At 34.3% G+C, this 17,018-nt stretch overlaps 2 protein-coding genes across 2 annotated transcripts; one reads left to right on the top strand and one right to left on the bottom strand.

The window, feature by feature from the left end:
* Positions 1-2,849: 2,849 nt before the first annotated feature.
* Positions 2,850-3,315, bottom strand: LOC129746313 (uncharacterized). Its single transcript, XM_055739914.1, has 2 exons — positions 3,233-3,315; positions 2,850-3,172 (listed from the first exon to the last, which is right to left on the bottom strand). Exons 1-2 carry the CDS (start codon positions 3,270-3,272, stop codon positions 2,850-2,852), a joined length of 363 nt encoding a protein of 120 aa, XP_055595889.1. The 5' UTR covers positions 3,273-3,315.
* Positions 3,316-4,517: 1,202 nt separating this feature from the next.
* LOC129743101 (uncharacterized) lies at positions 4,518-5,088 on the top strand. Its single transcript, XM_055735059.1, has 2 exons — positions 4,518-4,557; positions 4,628-5,088. Exons 1-2 carry the CDS (start codon positions 4,518-4,520, stop codon positions 5,086-5,088), a joined length of 501 nt encoding a protein of 166 aa, XP_055591034.1.
* The last annotated feature ends 11,930 nt before the right edge of the window (positions 5,089-17,018 follow it).

Below are 17,018 nucleotides of genomic sequence, written 5' to 3'. Positions count from 1 at the left end.
CTTTTTCATGGATAACTAATTCTGAGTTGTATTCGAAACATTTAATCTCTATTCAGATTTTTTTTTTCAACCGATAATTTGCACTTATACCCCTTTGGCTTTGAGGGAATCTAATGAAACTTTCATCACATTTATAATAACAATTTGATAACATTTTTTATTTACCTGATGAGAATCATATTCTTAATCATCTCATGAAAAGGTTTTTATTTTGTGTATCAAAGATAAAACATTGAAATTCGCATTTTAAACAATTTCTGCTTTGGCTCTAATTGTAACTTTGAATCCCTTTTTTTTTATTGATATTTTGTTTTTCAAAACTTGATTTGAAATTATGATTACGATTTGAGACACTGAATCGTGGTTGTGAATATTACCTGATTTGAATTTAGTTGCAGACCCCGTTCGTTTTTGTCAACATTCGATTTTTTAAACATTCGATTTTGGCACATGAAACATCATGACCTTTCAGTTTTCGCTATAACAGGACCAATACCATAAATACGTTTTTACGTTCAAAAATGATGATAAAATTCAACAACAAATACAAAAGTTTTTTACAAAATTTATAAAGTACCCACAAATGGCAAAAAGATGAAAAATAAAAAAAAAAAAATACAAAATGAAACGACAAAAAATAACTACAAAATTATGAAGAATAATAAAAAAAAGCAAATATCACAAAGACCACAAAGTTTATAAACAAAACAAGAATAGTGCAAAATGCATCAAAAACATGAGAAAAAAACTACTAAAAATGGTCGGAAATTTACTCAAAATAACGATAATGAAATTAAAAAAAGTTATTTTGTAAAAAAAGAAAAAAAAATAGAAAAAAAGTTCGATTTTGGCAACATTCGATTTTAGCAACACAAAATGTTCGAGCATGTTGCTAAAATCGTATGTGGTCTGTATACCTATTGTTAATTTTTTTTTTAAATTTAGTATTCTATGTTTCAAATCTTCATGATACTTCTCAGTTATTAAATATTTTTCGATGAAGCACAAACCAGACGATCAATGATGAAAAACAACAATCTACCCGTTTATTTTTCTAAATCAGAGAAATTTAGTTGATGATAAGGGTATTAAAAAATGAGAATTAAATTTTGCTTCTTGCACCTTAAATCAGAGCTTTCATTTTTGAGAAATATCAATATTCTATCCTTCCGCAATGTTTGCTCATGAAAATTAACCATTTTTATTTCAAGGTGCCGTAAAACGGGTGATCACCGGGGTGACTTTGATTAACATGAAATTATTTCACATAATCATCAATAACTAAGACTAAAGTTTAAATATCTAAAAACTTTTTTCTACGTTTAAAAACCTTTAAGTTTAGTTTCAAATTGTGACAAATTTGGTTTTGGAAAATATCAAATGAAAGTAAAAGTTTAATTTCAAAATTTAAAAATATCTATTTCTTCGAAGGCTCGCAAAAAAAACACCCTTCCTGATGAAATCAAAGCGTTTAGAAGCAGCAGGTTGATTTTTGTAAAATTTCAACTTTTTTCCTTTGTAACTGTAGTTTATAGTTTATTATTTTAGCGTAGTTTTTGTTGTATTTTGAGGGAAATTTATGATTTAAAAAAAATGGGGACATTTTCCAAAAGTAAGCCAATCAAATGGTTAAGTTTGAAGGAAAAATCTAAAAGGGAATAGTGCGAGGGCCTAGCGAAATGAATATAAAATTTAGCCCCTCAATTTATGCAGCATCATTGTCCATCTTTCGATTTTGTTTGTTCTCCGGCCTTAACACATTAAGGACCGCGGTGTTGTTTTTTTTGGATCACGAAGAAATCGTAACCAAGAAACACCGAAATTCAGCATTGTATATCTCAGAAGTCTTGGACCAAAAATTACAAATTTAGTATCTTTGAGCCACTGAAAGTGCTGAGTTCAATTTTGTAGAGTTTCATGATTAATTTTATATCATTTGAGTAAGTTCCGAACTGCCATAGCAATTGATAAACTAGCATTCGTAAATATTATGAAGGTGTTTTGTATTCTTTATGGTCAAGAAAACTCGTTAAAACCGTCGCGTCATAATAGAGACTGATCAATGTTACAAAAAAGCATGATATTCTAAACGAAGGCGATGTCAATTTTAAATCAAATTTAAACTAGTCTAATAAATATCTGCAACCATGTTTTAAGTTCATAAGAGCCCAGTACTGGTTTTAAAAATATGAAACATGCCACAATAATAATCGAAAAATTTTGAAAAAAGCGATCAATCTTTCTCCGGTTTACGGTACCAGAAACTATCTTCTGGGCAGACAGGATGGCTATTTGAAGACTGTATACGGAACTCATTTCTTGTTCTTTTACAGGTTTACAAGGTTTTGGATTCCCTCGTTTGAAAAAAAAAACGAATCATAGGGGTCCCTTGAGAAAAATTACCCCGTGACCCCGATGGCTCAATCCGGCCCAGGTCAACACTTAAAAGCTAAGAGAGCTAGATTTGGAGAGCTAGGGGTCTTCAATGTTGAGCCATAATTTACAAAAACCTGTATTTGTTGTGTAGTCCTTAAAAATAAACACTGCAAACACATGCAAAAGAACCTAAAAGCACCATAAATGACCAGTGTTAACTTAATACAAAGTTACACAAGCACAGTGACCCCAGCTTCTAAATTATGAACTCTGTCCTGAGCCGGCTCGGTAGATTAAGTAACTTTTTCAAACAAACATTTTGAAATGGTTTCTGGAAAATGAAAAACACAAATGACACATATCTTCGATATTTAAATTATCATTTGCATTTATTGTTTAATCGAGGTTCACTTTTAGATTCAATATCATTGCCATAATATCATTAGTCCGTGTTCAAATTCCTAGTTACGGTTCTAAACTCGTCGCCGGATGAAGTACCGCACATGTCGCTTTGCAACAGCATCCCTAGCATTGACGAACGGAGGAAGATAATCGTTCTGCACAGCAACTGCTGGTTCCTGGGCATCGATTCGTACTACCGGAACTGGAGCGGCAATTGCCAATGGAGCCTCGTAATCTACCGTCACCTGAGGTTTCTCGTACTGATAGGGCGCCTGGTAGTCGGCGTGGGTTGCGTCCAGCTGTCCAGTCTGGGTATCCTTGAGCAGGTCCAGCTGAACCGGTTCCAGAATGATGTCTTGGTCCTTCGAGATCACCTCACTGACGTCGGCGGCCACTGTTTGAAGAAAATCATTGATATAATTGATATGATTTTTAGGGGGAATCATTGACTTACCCAAGGTGATTGCCAGAACAACTAGAGCGAAGGATTTCATTTTGAAATTTTTTTTTTTCGATGTTTCTGAAAAGGTCGATGAAGAACCAAGATCCACTGGACAACTGATACCTGGTCTTCAGGGAGTACGGTGTTTATATACCTAGAATAGTGCCTCAAAAGATTCCCAAAATAGCAAAGGAAAGAATCCGCACTAAGGTTTGCAAATACCATTAGATTAAAAAAAAAAACGAGCGAATATTTTTGCGGCATCGTTCTCAGCAAATATCGGGAACGTTTGTTCGCTGGTCAAATTCTACATTAATGGAAAATAGTGATTCGCTGCGTTTGTTGACAAATATAGAAGACCTCTAGTTCCGGATAGACTGTTCGCTCCAGAATCGGCAAAATATGAATTATTTTGTTCGACTAGTGAACAAAAAGTAAACCAAACGAAAATAGGAGATTCGATCCGAAAAAAAATCCCATGTTCACTATTTCAATATGTTTCGAAGCTACAATCTAAATCTGTCTTCAGATTTGTCGGATTGAAATTTCTCTTATAACTTCAAACTAATTTAAACAAATTTACTCTTGTTTTATATCTCCAACTAATTTGGCTCCAAAATTTCAGTTTTTATCTTATTTCTGTATCCTTATTTTTTGTATTTAAACGTGTAAAATTCAGTATAATTCTAAGTCGTCTAAAAATGAATTATATTTAAAATGAAGCAACTATATTGCTTCTCAAAAGTATTTTTGGAATCCGTCTTACCGCTTTTTAACAAATTTTAAATTTATTTAAATCCTAAAAAAAATAAAAATTTCAAAAAAAAATCCTTAACAAAATACATATAAATTTATTTAGAAAAATATTTTTAAGCCTGTATCGTATGAAAATGTTTTAATTTCTTGAAAACATTTTAATCATCTGAAACCTGGCATGGAGCATCAAAGCTTTAGGAAAATCAAACTGTCCTGTTTGAAACATGACAACTAAATTCATTCCTGAACTTGGTTAAAATGTTGCCCTCTTCGGAGTATCTATTTCTATTTTCTATTTCTTTACCGAACAAATAATCTTGAAACACAAAGGTGACGCGCCCACCTCGAAGAAAATGATCTAATTTGCGAGTATTAATGGTCATCTAATATTTACTTTTCATACATTCGAAGATGTTTGTCGAGAATCTCGGTCGGTTGTTCTTAGTTTGCTATAAAATTGGACCGTTAATCAGTCAATGGTATCAGTTTCAGTTCTGAACTCTAGTACACAGGATAGCTTCTCAGATATTTAGTTTACACAATGATTTCATTTATCTTCTTGCTTGCTACAGTTTCACTCGGTAAAATATAATTTTGATTTTTGGTAATACGCTCTTCTCTATAAATTTTCAATTTTGTTTTTCTAAACAGCTTCGGCGGATGTGAGTGAACTCCTCTTCAAACCACAACCTTTTGATGCCCAGCCCCATGAAATCATTGAGGACACCTCAAATTACGAGAATCCTTCAACTCTTGATCAAATCTACGAATCGGTTCTGGTGGAACAACCTGCTGCCGTTCCTTTCGGTGCCCTCAGCGATGGCGTAGAAATCATCGACGCAGTGGAAGTTCTTCCGGCCATTGAACATATCCCGAACACTCGAATCGGAAGCACCCAGCAGCATACAGAATACCAACTAACTGGCAGCCATCCGGACTATCAGGGTCCGTATCAGTACGAGAAACCGCAAATCCCCCTCGAGTATGGTGCTCCGGAAGCACCAAAACTGAAGGACCAACCCATCCAGAATGATTATCTGCCACCGCTTTCCGGACCTCGGGAAACTCAAGTGAAGCGAAATGTGCGCTATTTCGTGCGAAGACGTGTTTGAGTGTGAACCATGCTTTCGATTAGTAAAGAACGACCTGCAGCTGTGAAACCATTTTACCAAACAACCTATCGAAATAAACGCCGAAATGTATGCAATCGAATTGTTATAAAGCTTCTTCATATCTGTTCGAAATCCTATTTTGAGCATAACAGATCGTTACGGAACAAAAAAAAAGAATGGATTTGTTTAAGGATCGATATTTTAAACAATTTTTGCTCTTCAATGTATCTATTGAATGTATCCCCCTATCTCTGGGCGATTCGCAAAACCATTGTAAACGGCTTAAGTTATCATTTCTGATACGATTTCATTCTTGCTGGGAAGCTTCTCGAAACACAATTTTTTCTTAGTTAAAGACAATCAAACTCACTAGACTAGACCATTTCATTTAATAAAATTTTCCCGTTTGTTAAATCTACCATATTTTTTATACACCTAACGATCTTCCAAATGAATGAATACAGCTAATGCAAAAAAGAAGTCGAGTGTAAAATATTACAAATTTATAAATTCAATTTAAAACGTTGAATCTCTAGAGCTTCATGCCATAATAATTTGATGGTGAGTGTTATAACTATATGGCGTTCATTTAGAGTTTTCAGGGTCAAGCATGGATAGTTAGTATCAAATGCTAACACTATTTTAATATAAAGAAATTTTTGCTATGGCGATAGACATTTAAATCCAGTTCCAGAACTCAAAATACAAACTCACAATAATAATTTGAATTATCCCGTTATCATTCGACTTTTTCTCCGCAATTGCTACTGATCTTACAGTGATTTTGGTTTCAAGATTCACATCAATCATATCGACAATATTGTAAACAGATCATGCACACATTAAAAATTATAATCCAGTTTCAGATTTCACAAAAAAGAAGATAGTTTCAATTGCAATAAAAGACTAGCATTTACTACACAAGATAACAGCATTTCTGGTGCATATGTTTTAATAAATGATTTAGAAAGATATTGGAGTAAAAAGTCGGGATATATCATCCTTGAGGATGTATGTCCGCAAACCCCCGCTAAAGATATTGGAGTCAAATATCGAATATTTCTGATTTACTGAAATCAGTCATTTATTGCTGATAAATTAATAATCCTTCACACGAACTCAAAAATGTTTTCAAATCTTTTCATTATCTGTTATTTAATGCAGATTTTTTCAAAACTTTCTAGTTTCAGAGATAGGATTAATTTTTTAACACCTTTGTTGAAGACGGCAAACATAATTTTGGTTTCAAATTTCTTTGAAATTTATTTTAATTCCTAGATTTGGGTAGAACTAGAAAAATTCAAAATGAATACTTATGTAAATGTTTCTCAGAATTCATAATTACTCGCAGTCATCGAAAAAGTTGACCATTGATTTGATTTTATTGAAAACCTTTTTTTTCCATATCTTTATATAGTCCATTTTAAAGTTTTTCATTTGAGTGCACAAATTTTTACCTATTTTCAAATATTAGCCTTAAATCTCTAAAAAGAGAGCTGAGATAATGAAATTTAATGCATATTCGGATTCAGCTCTCCAAAATTAGTAAAAATCAGCTCTAAAATTTTTGCACCTTGGAAAAATGTAAATTATGTTGGCTTGTGCTATTATAAATTGATGCTTCATTTAAAGTTTTTTTGTGCACATGGTAAAAAAATTCAAATTTTTCCAAATCGCAGTGAATACAAGAGTTAATTTTGAAAATTGTGGGGCGCTGATTCCAAATATATTTGGAGTATTTTCCGTGATATTTGTTTTTTGTACAACTTTTGAAAAATGTATCAATTCATAAAAATGAATTAAAGCGTTTTTCTGGAAAAACTCACAACATCACAAATATTTTGAAAATAATTTATTTGACTCAATAATCAACTTTCCCAAGACCGCGGCTGATTTTGACTTCTGAGAAAAAAGTTATTGAAGTTTTTCCAAACCTGAAAAAACGAGAATTTTGTCGAAATTTTGAACAAGATTCAAACTTGATTGATAATTGATATTTTTAAAACGATGTTTTGTTGAATAAATTAAAATTTTCATATCAAACACTCAAAGGCTTTATTAAATGATGTCAGAAAAAGCTGTTACCTTATCTAATTAGTTTTTAAAAAATTGCATAATTTATTCATTTTTTATTTTAAATCGTTGTATCTGTAACACAAAATACTCACGAAAAATTTGATTGATTGATTGAAGAGATTGAAGTTTCGACAAATCTGAATCCTTGATTGAATAAAATTGATTTAAATTAGCTTTCAGTTTTCATGTAGGTTTTTTAGATCATCAGTTATTAAAGATGATCCGTTTTACACAAAACTGACCACTTTAAAAATTTCTACACGCAATAAATTTTATTTTTTAAGTTGAGGCACAAAAAATGCTTTGTTATTACTCAGAAATCGTTTAAAAAAGAAAAACAACCCCTTATTCATACATTCCTTGTTGAAAATTTTTTAATGTTCGAAACGAACGGTTGAAATGTCATTTAATTCGTTTCATTTAAAAAGGTTAAAAATGTAGAATAAGAGTTTGAAATTCAAAAGTAAATCAATGAACTGAGTTTCAAAAGCTCCAGAGTTCTGAATCATATTTTTTTTTTTTTTTATTTAATTAGAGAGACTTTTAACTTTTTCAGTTAATTCGTCTCTGGTAGATTTTTCATTAGATTGCATCATACAGCTGACTCATCTTCAGAAAGTTCAAAATTTTATCTTCAGCTTCTCTGTCGTTGCTTAAAATTTCTCGGATAGACGTCGATAAATCCAGGTTTTCTCGGTAGATCTGAAACTGCGGACAGCACACGAGAATATGTTCAACAGTCAGGCTCGTTTCACAAATTTCACATGTTGGACGGGTACGGCAACTCGAGTCAAGGTAGTGGAGGTGTGTAAGTTTCGTGTGACCAGTTCTTAAACGTGACAAAATTTGCTGTTCTCTACGATGTGTCCGATCCTCATACACACTTACTGAACCTTTTACTTTCCTACAAAAAAGCTGTCTCTCATTGAACCACAGTGTTTCCCAAGCTAGCCAGATCGTGGATAAAATATGTCGTTTAATGTCCATTTTCGGAATAAACTTGCTCCAGACACGGCCGTTTCTGCCTTTGGCAGCTTCTCTATCTGCTTCCTCATTACCTTTTATTCCTTTATGCCCGGGAATCCAGCAGAAGGTTATTTGGCTTAAGTTTTCGCTCTCAATGGCCTGTATCCAAGGATGGGTACTTGATCCCTTTTCGATGGCTTGTAGCGCACTTGCCGAGTCGGTTAAGATAACAATCGGATTGGCAAGTTCAGTTGCATGTTCAACAGCGATTTTCAAAGCAGCAACCTCTGCGGTGAACACAGATGCTATATTCGGTAGTTTGAAAGAAAAGTTTCCAGTCGGTGTGACAATCCCGAAGCCCACTCCCTCGCTGTTTTTGGAACCGTCTGTGTAAAGCTTTGAGTGAACACTGAACTGTGCAATATGCTCGTTGTACGTAGCTTGTGCTTTCCATGCTGGATCACTAGCTTTCAATTTGTGTTTTATACTCCAATCTATTTTCGGTTTCGGCACAAACCAATCACGATCGCTAACTCGATGACAACGTAAAACTGGTGGGAGGGTATTCCCAGTAACCTCATTTAACAATCGGTTGGCAGAGGCAGCGATATCGACTTGATTAGAATCATATTTCATTATTTTATTTCAGAATTAAATTAAGATTTAGAAATTAAATTCTTCGAGGACAATTCACAATGGAAAGTGATTTCAGAATTTATAGAAACAGCGCTTTATTTCTAAATCGCTTTTCAGGAAAATGTACCGTAAAACGGGGCAACTTTGATCACGCGGGTAACTTAAACCAACAATAAATTTTTACATCATCAATAACTCAGTCTATAGTTTGAATTTTTGAAAACTGTTTTCTACGTTTTAAAGCCTATTATTTGAGTATCAAATAAGAAAAATTTTGGTTGTATTTGAATTTTTTTTCTGTTAGTAAAAATGTAATTTCAAAACCATAAAATATCTATTTTTTCAAGTCTCAAACAAACAGCTCTCCTGATGATTCCAAAAAGCATTTAGAAGCTATAGGGTTATTGAATGTAAAAGAACTACCTTTTTTCTGTGTATTTGTATAGTTAGAGTGCAATTAGCCCCTATGTGGTCTAGCGGATAGGCTGGCGCGAGTCTGGTTTTGGTATGCCAGGCGTACTGGGTTCGATTCCTGGTATCGGCAAGAAAAACTTTTAGGTTCGAATCCCATAAGTGGCCGACAGGTAAGATGGTTTCATTCTATAACTGACTATATAATAGGAATGTTCAATCAGTTGCAGCTGGCCAGGTATATACACGGATGCCGGAATACCTGTAAGTAAACTAGCCCACCTGATTGACTCGTTCTTCCAATATAAACATACATCAACACAATACATTCACTCCATAACAGTTCATACGAAGCCATGGGGTCCGGGTATGGTGTACGCGCTGCATTGGAGATTTGTCGAACTTAATAATCCAAAGAATGCATGTGAGCACATACTTTGGCAGAAACTGCGGTGAATCCGTGCACCCATGGTGGATAATTAACATACATAGGGGAGATGGGGGCATAATGGCCACCTTAAGGAAAACGGTTATTTAACCATAGAAAATAGCTTTAATATGGAGGTTACATTATTGTTTCGTGTTCAGACACTTGAAAAGCCTATTCCCTAACGGGCTGAAATGTTAAAAAATGCATTTTAAAAATTTTTGTCAAAAACTGAAAACCAGCCACTGTGGAGGCATAATGAGAACCCCCCCCTGAGGCAGTATGAGCACCATTAATCAGGGCAAGATGTGCGTTTTCTGCCGGAGAATCTAGCAGCGAATTCAATTCGATGAAGTCAGGTGAGTCGTAGATTCATCAAACAAAGCAATAACAAAATAATCTAGGTCTGTTTGTAGAATACAAACAATTCACGCACGCTCATACATTATGTGCTTTGTTCGGAGGATGATGCTACTAGCCGTATATAATGTAACAATAAAAAAATCGATCATGAATTGTAAATGGAAAAAAATCACCTCGAACAGAAATCTAACGCTAGTCTTTTGATTACTTCTCCGACACCTTACCAATAGGCTAAATCGTCGGATGAATACTAGTCAAGGTGTGGCGCTATAAATCAATTTTAATTCGCTGCTAGATTCTACGGCAGAAAATGCTCATTATGCCTAGATAATATGGTGCTCTATATGCCCCTAGTCCACAAATTTAAGTAAAAACGTGTTTTAAAATTGATAAAAGTGAAAAATCAACAATTTTTTGATGGTAAAAATTGAGAAACAATGTGTACATCATGTTGCAGTGCGTACATTATAGATCAAGGTTATTTTAAGATCATAAGAGCTTATTTCGTGGTGCTAAAAAATTATAATATTTTCGTAACTTGAGAACCAAGCTAGTTTTTTTTAAATATCTCTGTAAAGATGATAAGGAGATTCCTTTTTTCGTAAAAAATTAATACTATAGGAAGTACGAAACAAATCCTCATGAAAATTTATTTAAGAAAATACGCACTTTCGTAGAAAAGTGTAGTTCTCATTATGCCTCGGGTGCTTTTTATGCCCTCATCTCCCCTACATAACATACATTTGTATAGTTAGAGTGCAATTTTTATAGTCATTTAGTGATAAATTTTCGATATTTAAAAAATACAAACATTTTCCAAGATTAAGCCCGTAGTGGACAAATGGATAGGAACCCTATCGAATGGCCTAGAGCAGGGGTTTTCAGATCGTGGTCCGCGGAGCACTTGGTGTTCCGCGAAGCTTTTGAAAGTGCTCCGCGACATACGCAACGAAAATCTTAAACCAACTTTTAAAAACTGATATTTTTTATCGAAACATGAGAAGAAAAAAATCACAGGGCAAATAATACAAACGAATAAATTTTGTTTACTTTGCTTTTACTGGCGGCAGAATCCCTACAGGGATGTTGGCAAAGAATGGTGGATTGTCATAATGCACTGCTTCGATTTAACAACAATTGGCGAGCTACCGATTGGAAAAGCTGGAGAACCGCTCACAATTGCTGAAAATTCATTAAACCTTGTATTCAAGAAGTCGTCCGTATCATGGTTGATAATAAAACAGTGGAATTGATAAATTCGATTCCCATGTCTGACAACACGGTTTCTCGGCGAACTTGTGACATGGCTGAAGATGTTGGAAGAGATTGAGAACTTCAAAATTCGACATGCAGCTTGACGAATTCACAGATGTAGCAGGACTAGCAATTCTGAAGATATTTGTTCGCTATCAAGGTTCTGGATGTTTCGAAGAAGAGTTGGTCCTTTGCAAACCGTTGCCAACTTCCGCGTCGGGGCTGAAATGTTCATGCTAAATAATTGATGATTATGTAACGGACAACAATATTCCATGGGGAAAATGGATTGATTTATGTATGGACGGAGCGAGAGCTATAGTTGTAATTACTGCTGAAGTCGTTGCCAAGATCAAAGAAAAGACCAAAATTTGCGGTAGTAGTCATTACATCCTTCATCGACATGCACTCGCTATGAAGAAACTAACATCATCCCTGAAAGAAGTCTTGGACAAGAGCATAAAAATAATCAACTTTATTAAGCAGAGACGAACCAGCCAAAGGGTGAAAGTCTCTTAAACAAAGACAAAAAAAACTTTATTAAGGCTCGACCGAAAAATTCAGGGTTATTCAAGGCATTGTGCGAAGAGATGGTTAGCCACGCTACGCTACTACTTCGTAACGAAGATTGCTGGTTATCTCGGAAAAATGTTGTCTCTTCTGTTTGAATTCAGTCTTTCAATGCAAGGTAAAGGAATAACAATCTTCGATTAAAACGGCAAAATCATGACTATCAAGAGAAAATCAAATTTTGGGCAGAATCGCTCAAAAAGTGCAACATGAACAGCTTTACGAATTTAAGAAGCATTCAATCAGAAATAACCTTAAAGTTATCCTCCGAAAATTTCCAAGAATTATGACAATCACAACACTTTTCGTTGATAATTTTATTTTTGTATTCTTTGGTGTAAACTTAAACTAATAGGCCCACGTGTCTAATGAAGTCATTTACAATTACAATTACAATGTTTTGCCGCAAGATTCGTTGAACAGTTTCCAGCAAAATTCCCCGGTGAATATCATAAAATAATAAAAACATCGAAGACTTTAAATGCGTGGAACAGCCTATTTCATGTCAAAGAAACAAGAATCATTATCATCGCAAGATAATGAATGCTTGATAGATATGACATCGGATTCAAAGACTCGTATCAGGAAAGACTCGTATCTAAAAAGTCGTTGGAGGAGTATTGGTGTTAACTGAAAAATAAATTTTAAATTTTGTCCGATAAAGCAAATCTTATTCTTCTGCCGTTTTCCACAACTAATCTATGTGAGTCTGGATTTTCCACATACATCGCAAAATGACAAAATCCCGATCCCGACTAAACGCGGAACCATACGTCAGCCTACAACTGACACAAATTTAACCAAACTTGTTAAAGTTTGAAAAATCGAAGAAGGCATATTTATTCTATTGAAATCATTAATTTTTGATGACACATATTTTGCTAACAAAACCAAAACTATTCAGAGAGTAGCCATTCATTACTAATTTTTTAAACAACGATGACAAGGCACATCTTATTTAAACGATAAATACTATCAAGTTATCAAAACTCGGTTTTTTCATTCTTTAAAAAATGTAGGTGCTCCACCAAAACTTTTGGTTTTAAAAAGTGCTCCGCCGAGCAAATGATCTGAAAACCCCTGGCCTAGAGCATAGGTCGGCAACCTGCGGCTCGCGAGCCGCATGCGGCTCTTCTGATGTAAAGCTGTGGCTCTTTAGTTAACTGCGTTAATGTTTTATATATTTTTGAATAAAATATTTATTAAATCGTGCTATAGCGATTATTATTTATTTATAAATTACTAGCTGATCCCGTACGAACTTCGTTTCGCTTTAAATCATTGGTACGTCAAAATGAGTTTAGAAAATGAATTCGAAACATTCTTTCGACAATTTTGGGGATAAAATTCAACAGTGTTTAAAGTCGCTACTATTACTATTGCTTGAAATTCAAATTTAACGGTTGATTGGCTTTTTATTAAAATTTATGTGAAAGTGTTTTCTTCTCGATCGGTTGCAAAATCTGGACATTATGGCAGAAACATGTACTATTTGTTTATGTGCACGACTCTTTTGCTTGACCTTCACACTTAAATTGGTATCAATTAAAAAAATTATTGCACAAAACACTGAACTTTCAATGACACCCTCTTTTTCTTTCTCATGGCCCGAAATTCGATAATTGAAACCAATTTTACGTTCCTCAAAACTCCCTTGTGCCATTTCAAATTATATGTAAAATAACGTCAGGAACTTGAAAACAGTGAACAGTGAATATAGACGCCCCTTTCGCCGACCCTTGACACGGAACATGCTACCTGGAGTCAATTGCTCATAGTTTATAACCCTCATCTGAACATTTTCATCTCAATCCGATGCATGATCACGACAACATCGCGAAAACAGTGAGCAATTAACATGGACGGCCTTTTTTTTGACCACGATTCAAAACTTGACACCTGAAATCAATTATCTTTTCTGTTAAACTCCCATGTGTCAATTTTCATTACAATTCTATGCTCAATCAAGAAAATATCGTGAAAACAGTGAACAGATAATAACCCCTTCCGCCGACCCCTGAGTCAAGATTTGAAACCTGAAAGCAAAAGAGCGTCCCTCAAAACTCCTATGCGGAAATTTTCATCTCAATCCAATGTAGAATAACGTCAAAATCGCAAAAAACATTGAAGTTGCCTCCTTCAGCCGACTTCTGATCCGCAATTCGAAACTTGAAATCGATTGCTCGTCCCTCAAAACACTCATGTGCAAATTTTCATCACAATCCGATGTATAATAACGCCAATATCGCAAAAACATTAATTAGTGAATATGGACGACCCCTTTGGCCGACCCCTGACCCTAAATTTAATAACTGTAATCGATTGTTCGTCTCTCAAAACACTCATGTGCAAATTTTCATCACAATCCGACGGAAAATAACGTCAATAACGCGAAAACAATATTTGTCTTGTATGGACGACCCCCTTCGGAAGGGGTCATCCAAAAATCTATAACATTTTTCATCATTCCTGGTCCTAATGAGCATCCATGCCAAATTTCAGATCTCTAGCTCTTAAGACGGCTGAGTCTATAGAGGACAAACAAACAAACAAACAAACAAACAAACATACAGATAATTGCTTTTTATATATATAGATTGAGTCCTGTTACCTATGTAGCTTACAGATTTTCAAAGTTGCAGAAGATAATTTTAAAATTGCATCTGCTATAGGAACAAGCAGAAACGGCCAAATTACAAAATAGCATTTTTAGAAGCCTAACTTTACTATTTTTTTGCTTTTTACTGATTTTAAGGTCAAGAATTAGTTTACCATTAACCGTAAACGCAAAAAAAACAACAAAATTCAAATTTTCATCAGATTATATATTTCCAAAACGATTGTATATTTTTGAATCAATCGATCACAAACACAGGAAAATCAAAGTTCTTCAAAGTAGTTCTTAGACAGCTTCTGTTTGGTTATCAAACAACACAACCTTCTTAGAATTGTATATTTCAAGCACTCGTAATCACTTTTATACTTTCTAAAAAAATTGATCAGCTGAAATTTCTAAAATCTCATTAGAATTAATCTTCCTTTTCGACTCAACCATCGATGGTAATAATTAAAAAATTTTCAAAAGTTAAAGTCGAATATAAAAATTTGGCTTTTCAAGTTTGATTCTTGCGAATCCAAATTCAAAATTTTAGTTCTAAATTTGAATATCTAAAAAACTGAGATTTAAGAACAAAATAAACAATACATCAAGAAAATGTGAAATTCCCTGCTGATTTTTTCACGTAAAGATTGCATGTTTCTTTATCAGCAAACATTCTTCATTTAAAATCAATTCCAAAACACAAATCCTGTGGATGGTTTTTCATTCATAGAAATCAGTTTTTGATTTCATAAAACAAACTTTCAAATAGAATCAAATTTTGCTGAAGCAAGATATTTGTGATCTTCAGCTGAGATTTTGAAATTACGTTACCTATCATTATTATAAGTATGCGATCTCTTGACGTTTGAATTCCTGAATGGAATAGTCATATTGATATTTTAATATTGGTTGTAAAACTTATTTACCATCTGAATCGGAACTTAAAATTTTGATTTCAATCCTAAATCTGAATTCTGAACCCGCATTCAAAAACTGAATTTTGAATCTGTTTTCGAATTTCAATACGTTTTTCTAAATCTTAATTCCAAATCATTGTTAAATAATGATCTAAGATGTGAAATATTTTTTGGAGCCCTCAACCATGAATCTATAACCAAAATTTTGATGTTTTGAGGTTCAATCATTATTTCTATTTTTTTTATCCGACTTGTAAATCTGAATTTACATATGAATTTAGAATGGAGATCTGGATCCGAGTTTTCAGTTCTGGCTACACCCAGAGATGTTAAAATCGCGAGTCTTCATACTCTCACTTTGCCCTTCTTTGCAGAACGATTTTATTTCATTAAACTCAAACTGCAATGATGCTATCTAAAGTTAAACTCGGAAAGCATCAGGAACTAAGCTTCGGGTAAACTCGGCAGGAGTAAACAGCAATCGGGGGAAACATCAGCGAAGCGAACGTACAGTTCTGCGAATTCAAAATTCAAATCGTTTTCATTCGACAGCCGAACACATCAATCGGACTCGGACAACGCATGGGGGCGTGGCTAAAAGTGAAAGGTACAAGGGAACGGGAAACGAGCGAGAGAAGGGTGCGAGGAATGTTAACTCGGTCCGTCGGGCAACGATCGCTCGTGTGCATTCGTGTACGGCAGTGCTGCAAATTTTCAGTGTCAGCTTTCAATATTCAATTGAATTTATTGCAGTGTATCGGTCAGTTAAATTCCAACTGGATTCATACGAGAATGAACAGAAAGCTCAATCCCGAAAGCACTCTGCACACTCATTCACCAATCGGAGACATCGATTGTTAGTATACATTCAGGCTCTTTGCAGGTTCATGAGATTAGCAAATCTTCATTTTCAGTTTCAGGCAAACAATGCTGATAGTGATGAAAGCTTCATTTCAATTTCATTAAGTTTAGTCGAATGGTGACAAAGCTTGGGCGAATCGATTCGCTAGGCTTGCGGAAGAAACTATGTTCACAACAATCAACGATGAAATTAATTATGAAAAAACCTTTCAAAATTGCGTTTTTATTTGAGTAGTCGGTCACTTGCATGCAATGTCACTTTTTTATATTGAAATTTGTTGAACTTCTCAACATTTTGTTTTTAAATTTTTATCCTGAAACTTATCAAAACCAATTACGATTGCAGGTTAGTACTATGGAATACTTATGGCTTTGCTAGTAAAATAATCCGAATGCAATAAAATTAATTAATTCATGAGGTAGTCATTTTATTTATCACAAAGATGATCTGAGCAAAACTAAAAGAAGGTTAGTAAAAAAAACACTATGTGCAGATAATTCGTCATAAAAATAGACAATATATTTTGTCATTAAAGTCATTGTCGCTAAAATACTACTCTTGAGAAAGTTTTAGTAAATTCTACATCAGTAAAACATTTCTAACCTACGAAGCCACCCGTCCCTCATCTGAATAATCGCTTAGTCATAGCGGTTTACAAATCGTGTTTTCATTTCAAATTCCAATTGCAAAAATGGCAAAAACAAATGTCTACCGAAATTATCAGCAACTTTTGCTGACACTGATTGAATGCCAAAGCTGCATTCACTGATCGAATACAAAGAGCGAAAATCGCTATCGTAGCAGCCGAGCGAAACAAGTTTGTCCTGGTTCACGAATGAGCTTTCA

This window comes from Uranotaenia lowii, chromosome 2 (genome assembly GCF_029784155.1).
Source record: "Uranotaenia lowii strain MFRU-FL chromosome 2, ASM2978415v1, whole genome shotgun sequence".
NCBI classification, from domain to species: Eukaryota; Metazoa; Arthropoda; class Insecta; order Diptera; family Culicidae; genus Uranotaenia; species Uranotaenia lowii.
The sequence above is the reverse complement of the archived record's forward strand: the minus strand, read 5'-3'. Positions and strand labels throughout refer to the sequence as shown.

Bases quoted from the DNA above. Each gene is read 5' to 3' on its own strand.
- LOC129746313 (XM_055739914.1), bottom strand. From the start codon at position 3,272: ATGAAATCCTTCGCTCTAGTTGTTCTGGCAATCACCTTGG. The intron at 3,173-3,232 runs GTAAGTCAATGA...TTCTTCAAACAG, and splicing joins TGTTCTGGCAATCACCTTGG to TGGCCGCCGACGTCAGTGAG.
- LOC129743101 (XM_055735059.1), top strand. From the start codon at position 4,518: ATGATTTCATTTATCTTCTTGCTTGCTACAGTTTCACTCG. The intron at 4,558-4,627 runs GTAAAATATAAT...TTTTCTAAACAG, and splicing joins GCTTGCTACAGTTTCACTCG to CTTCGGCGGATGTGAGTGAA.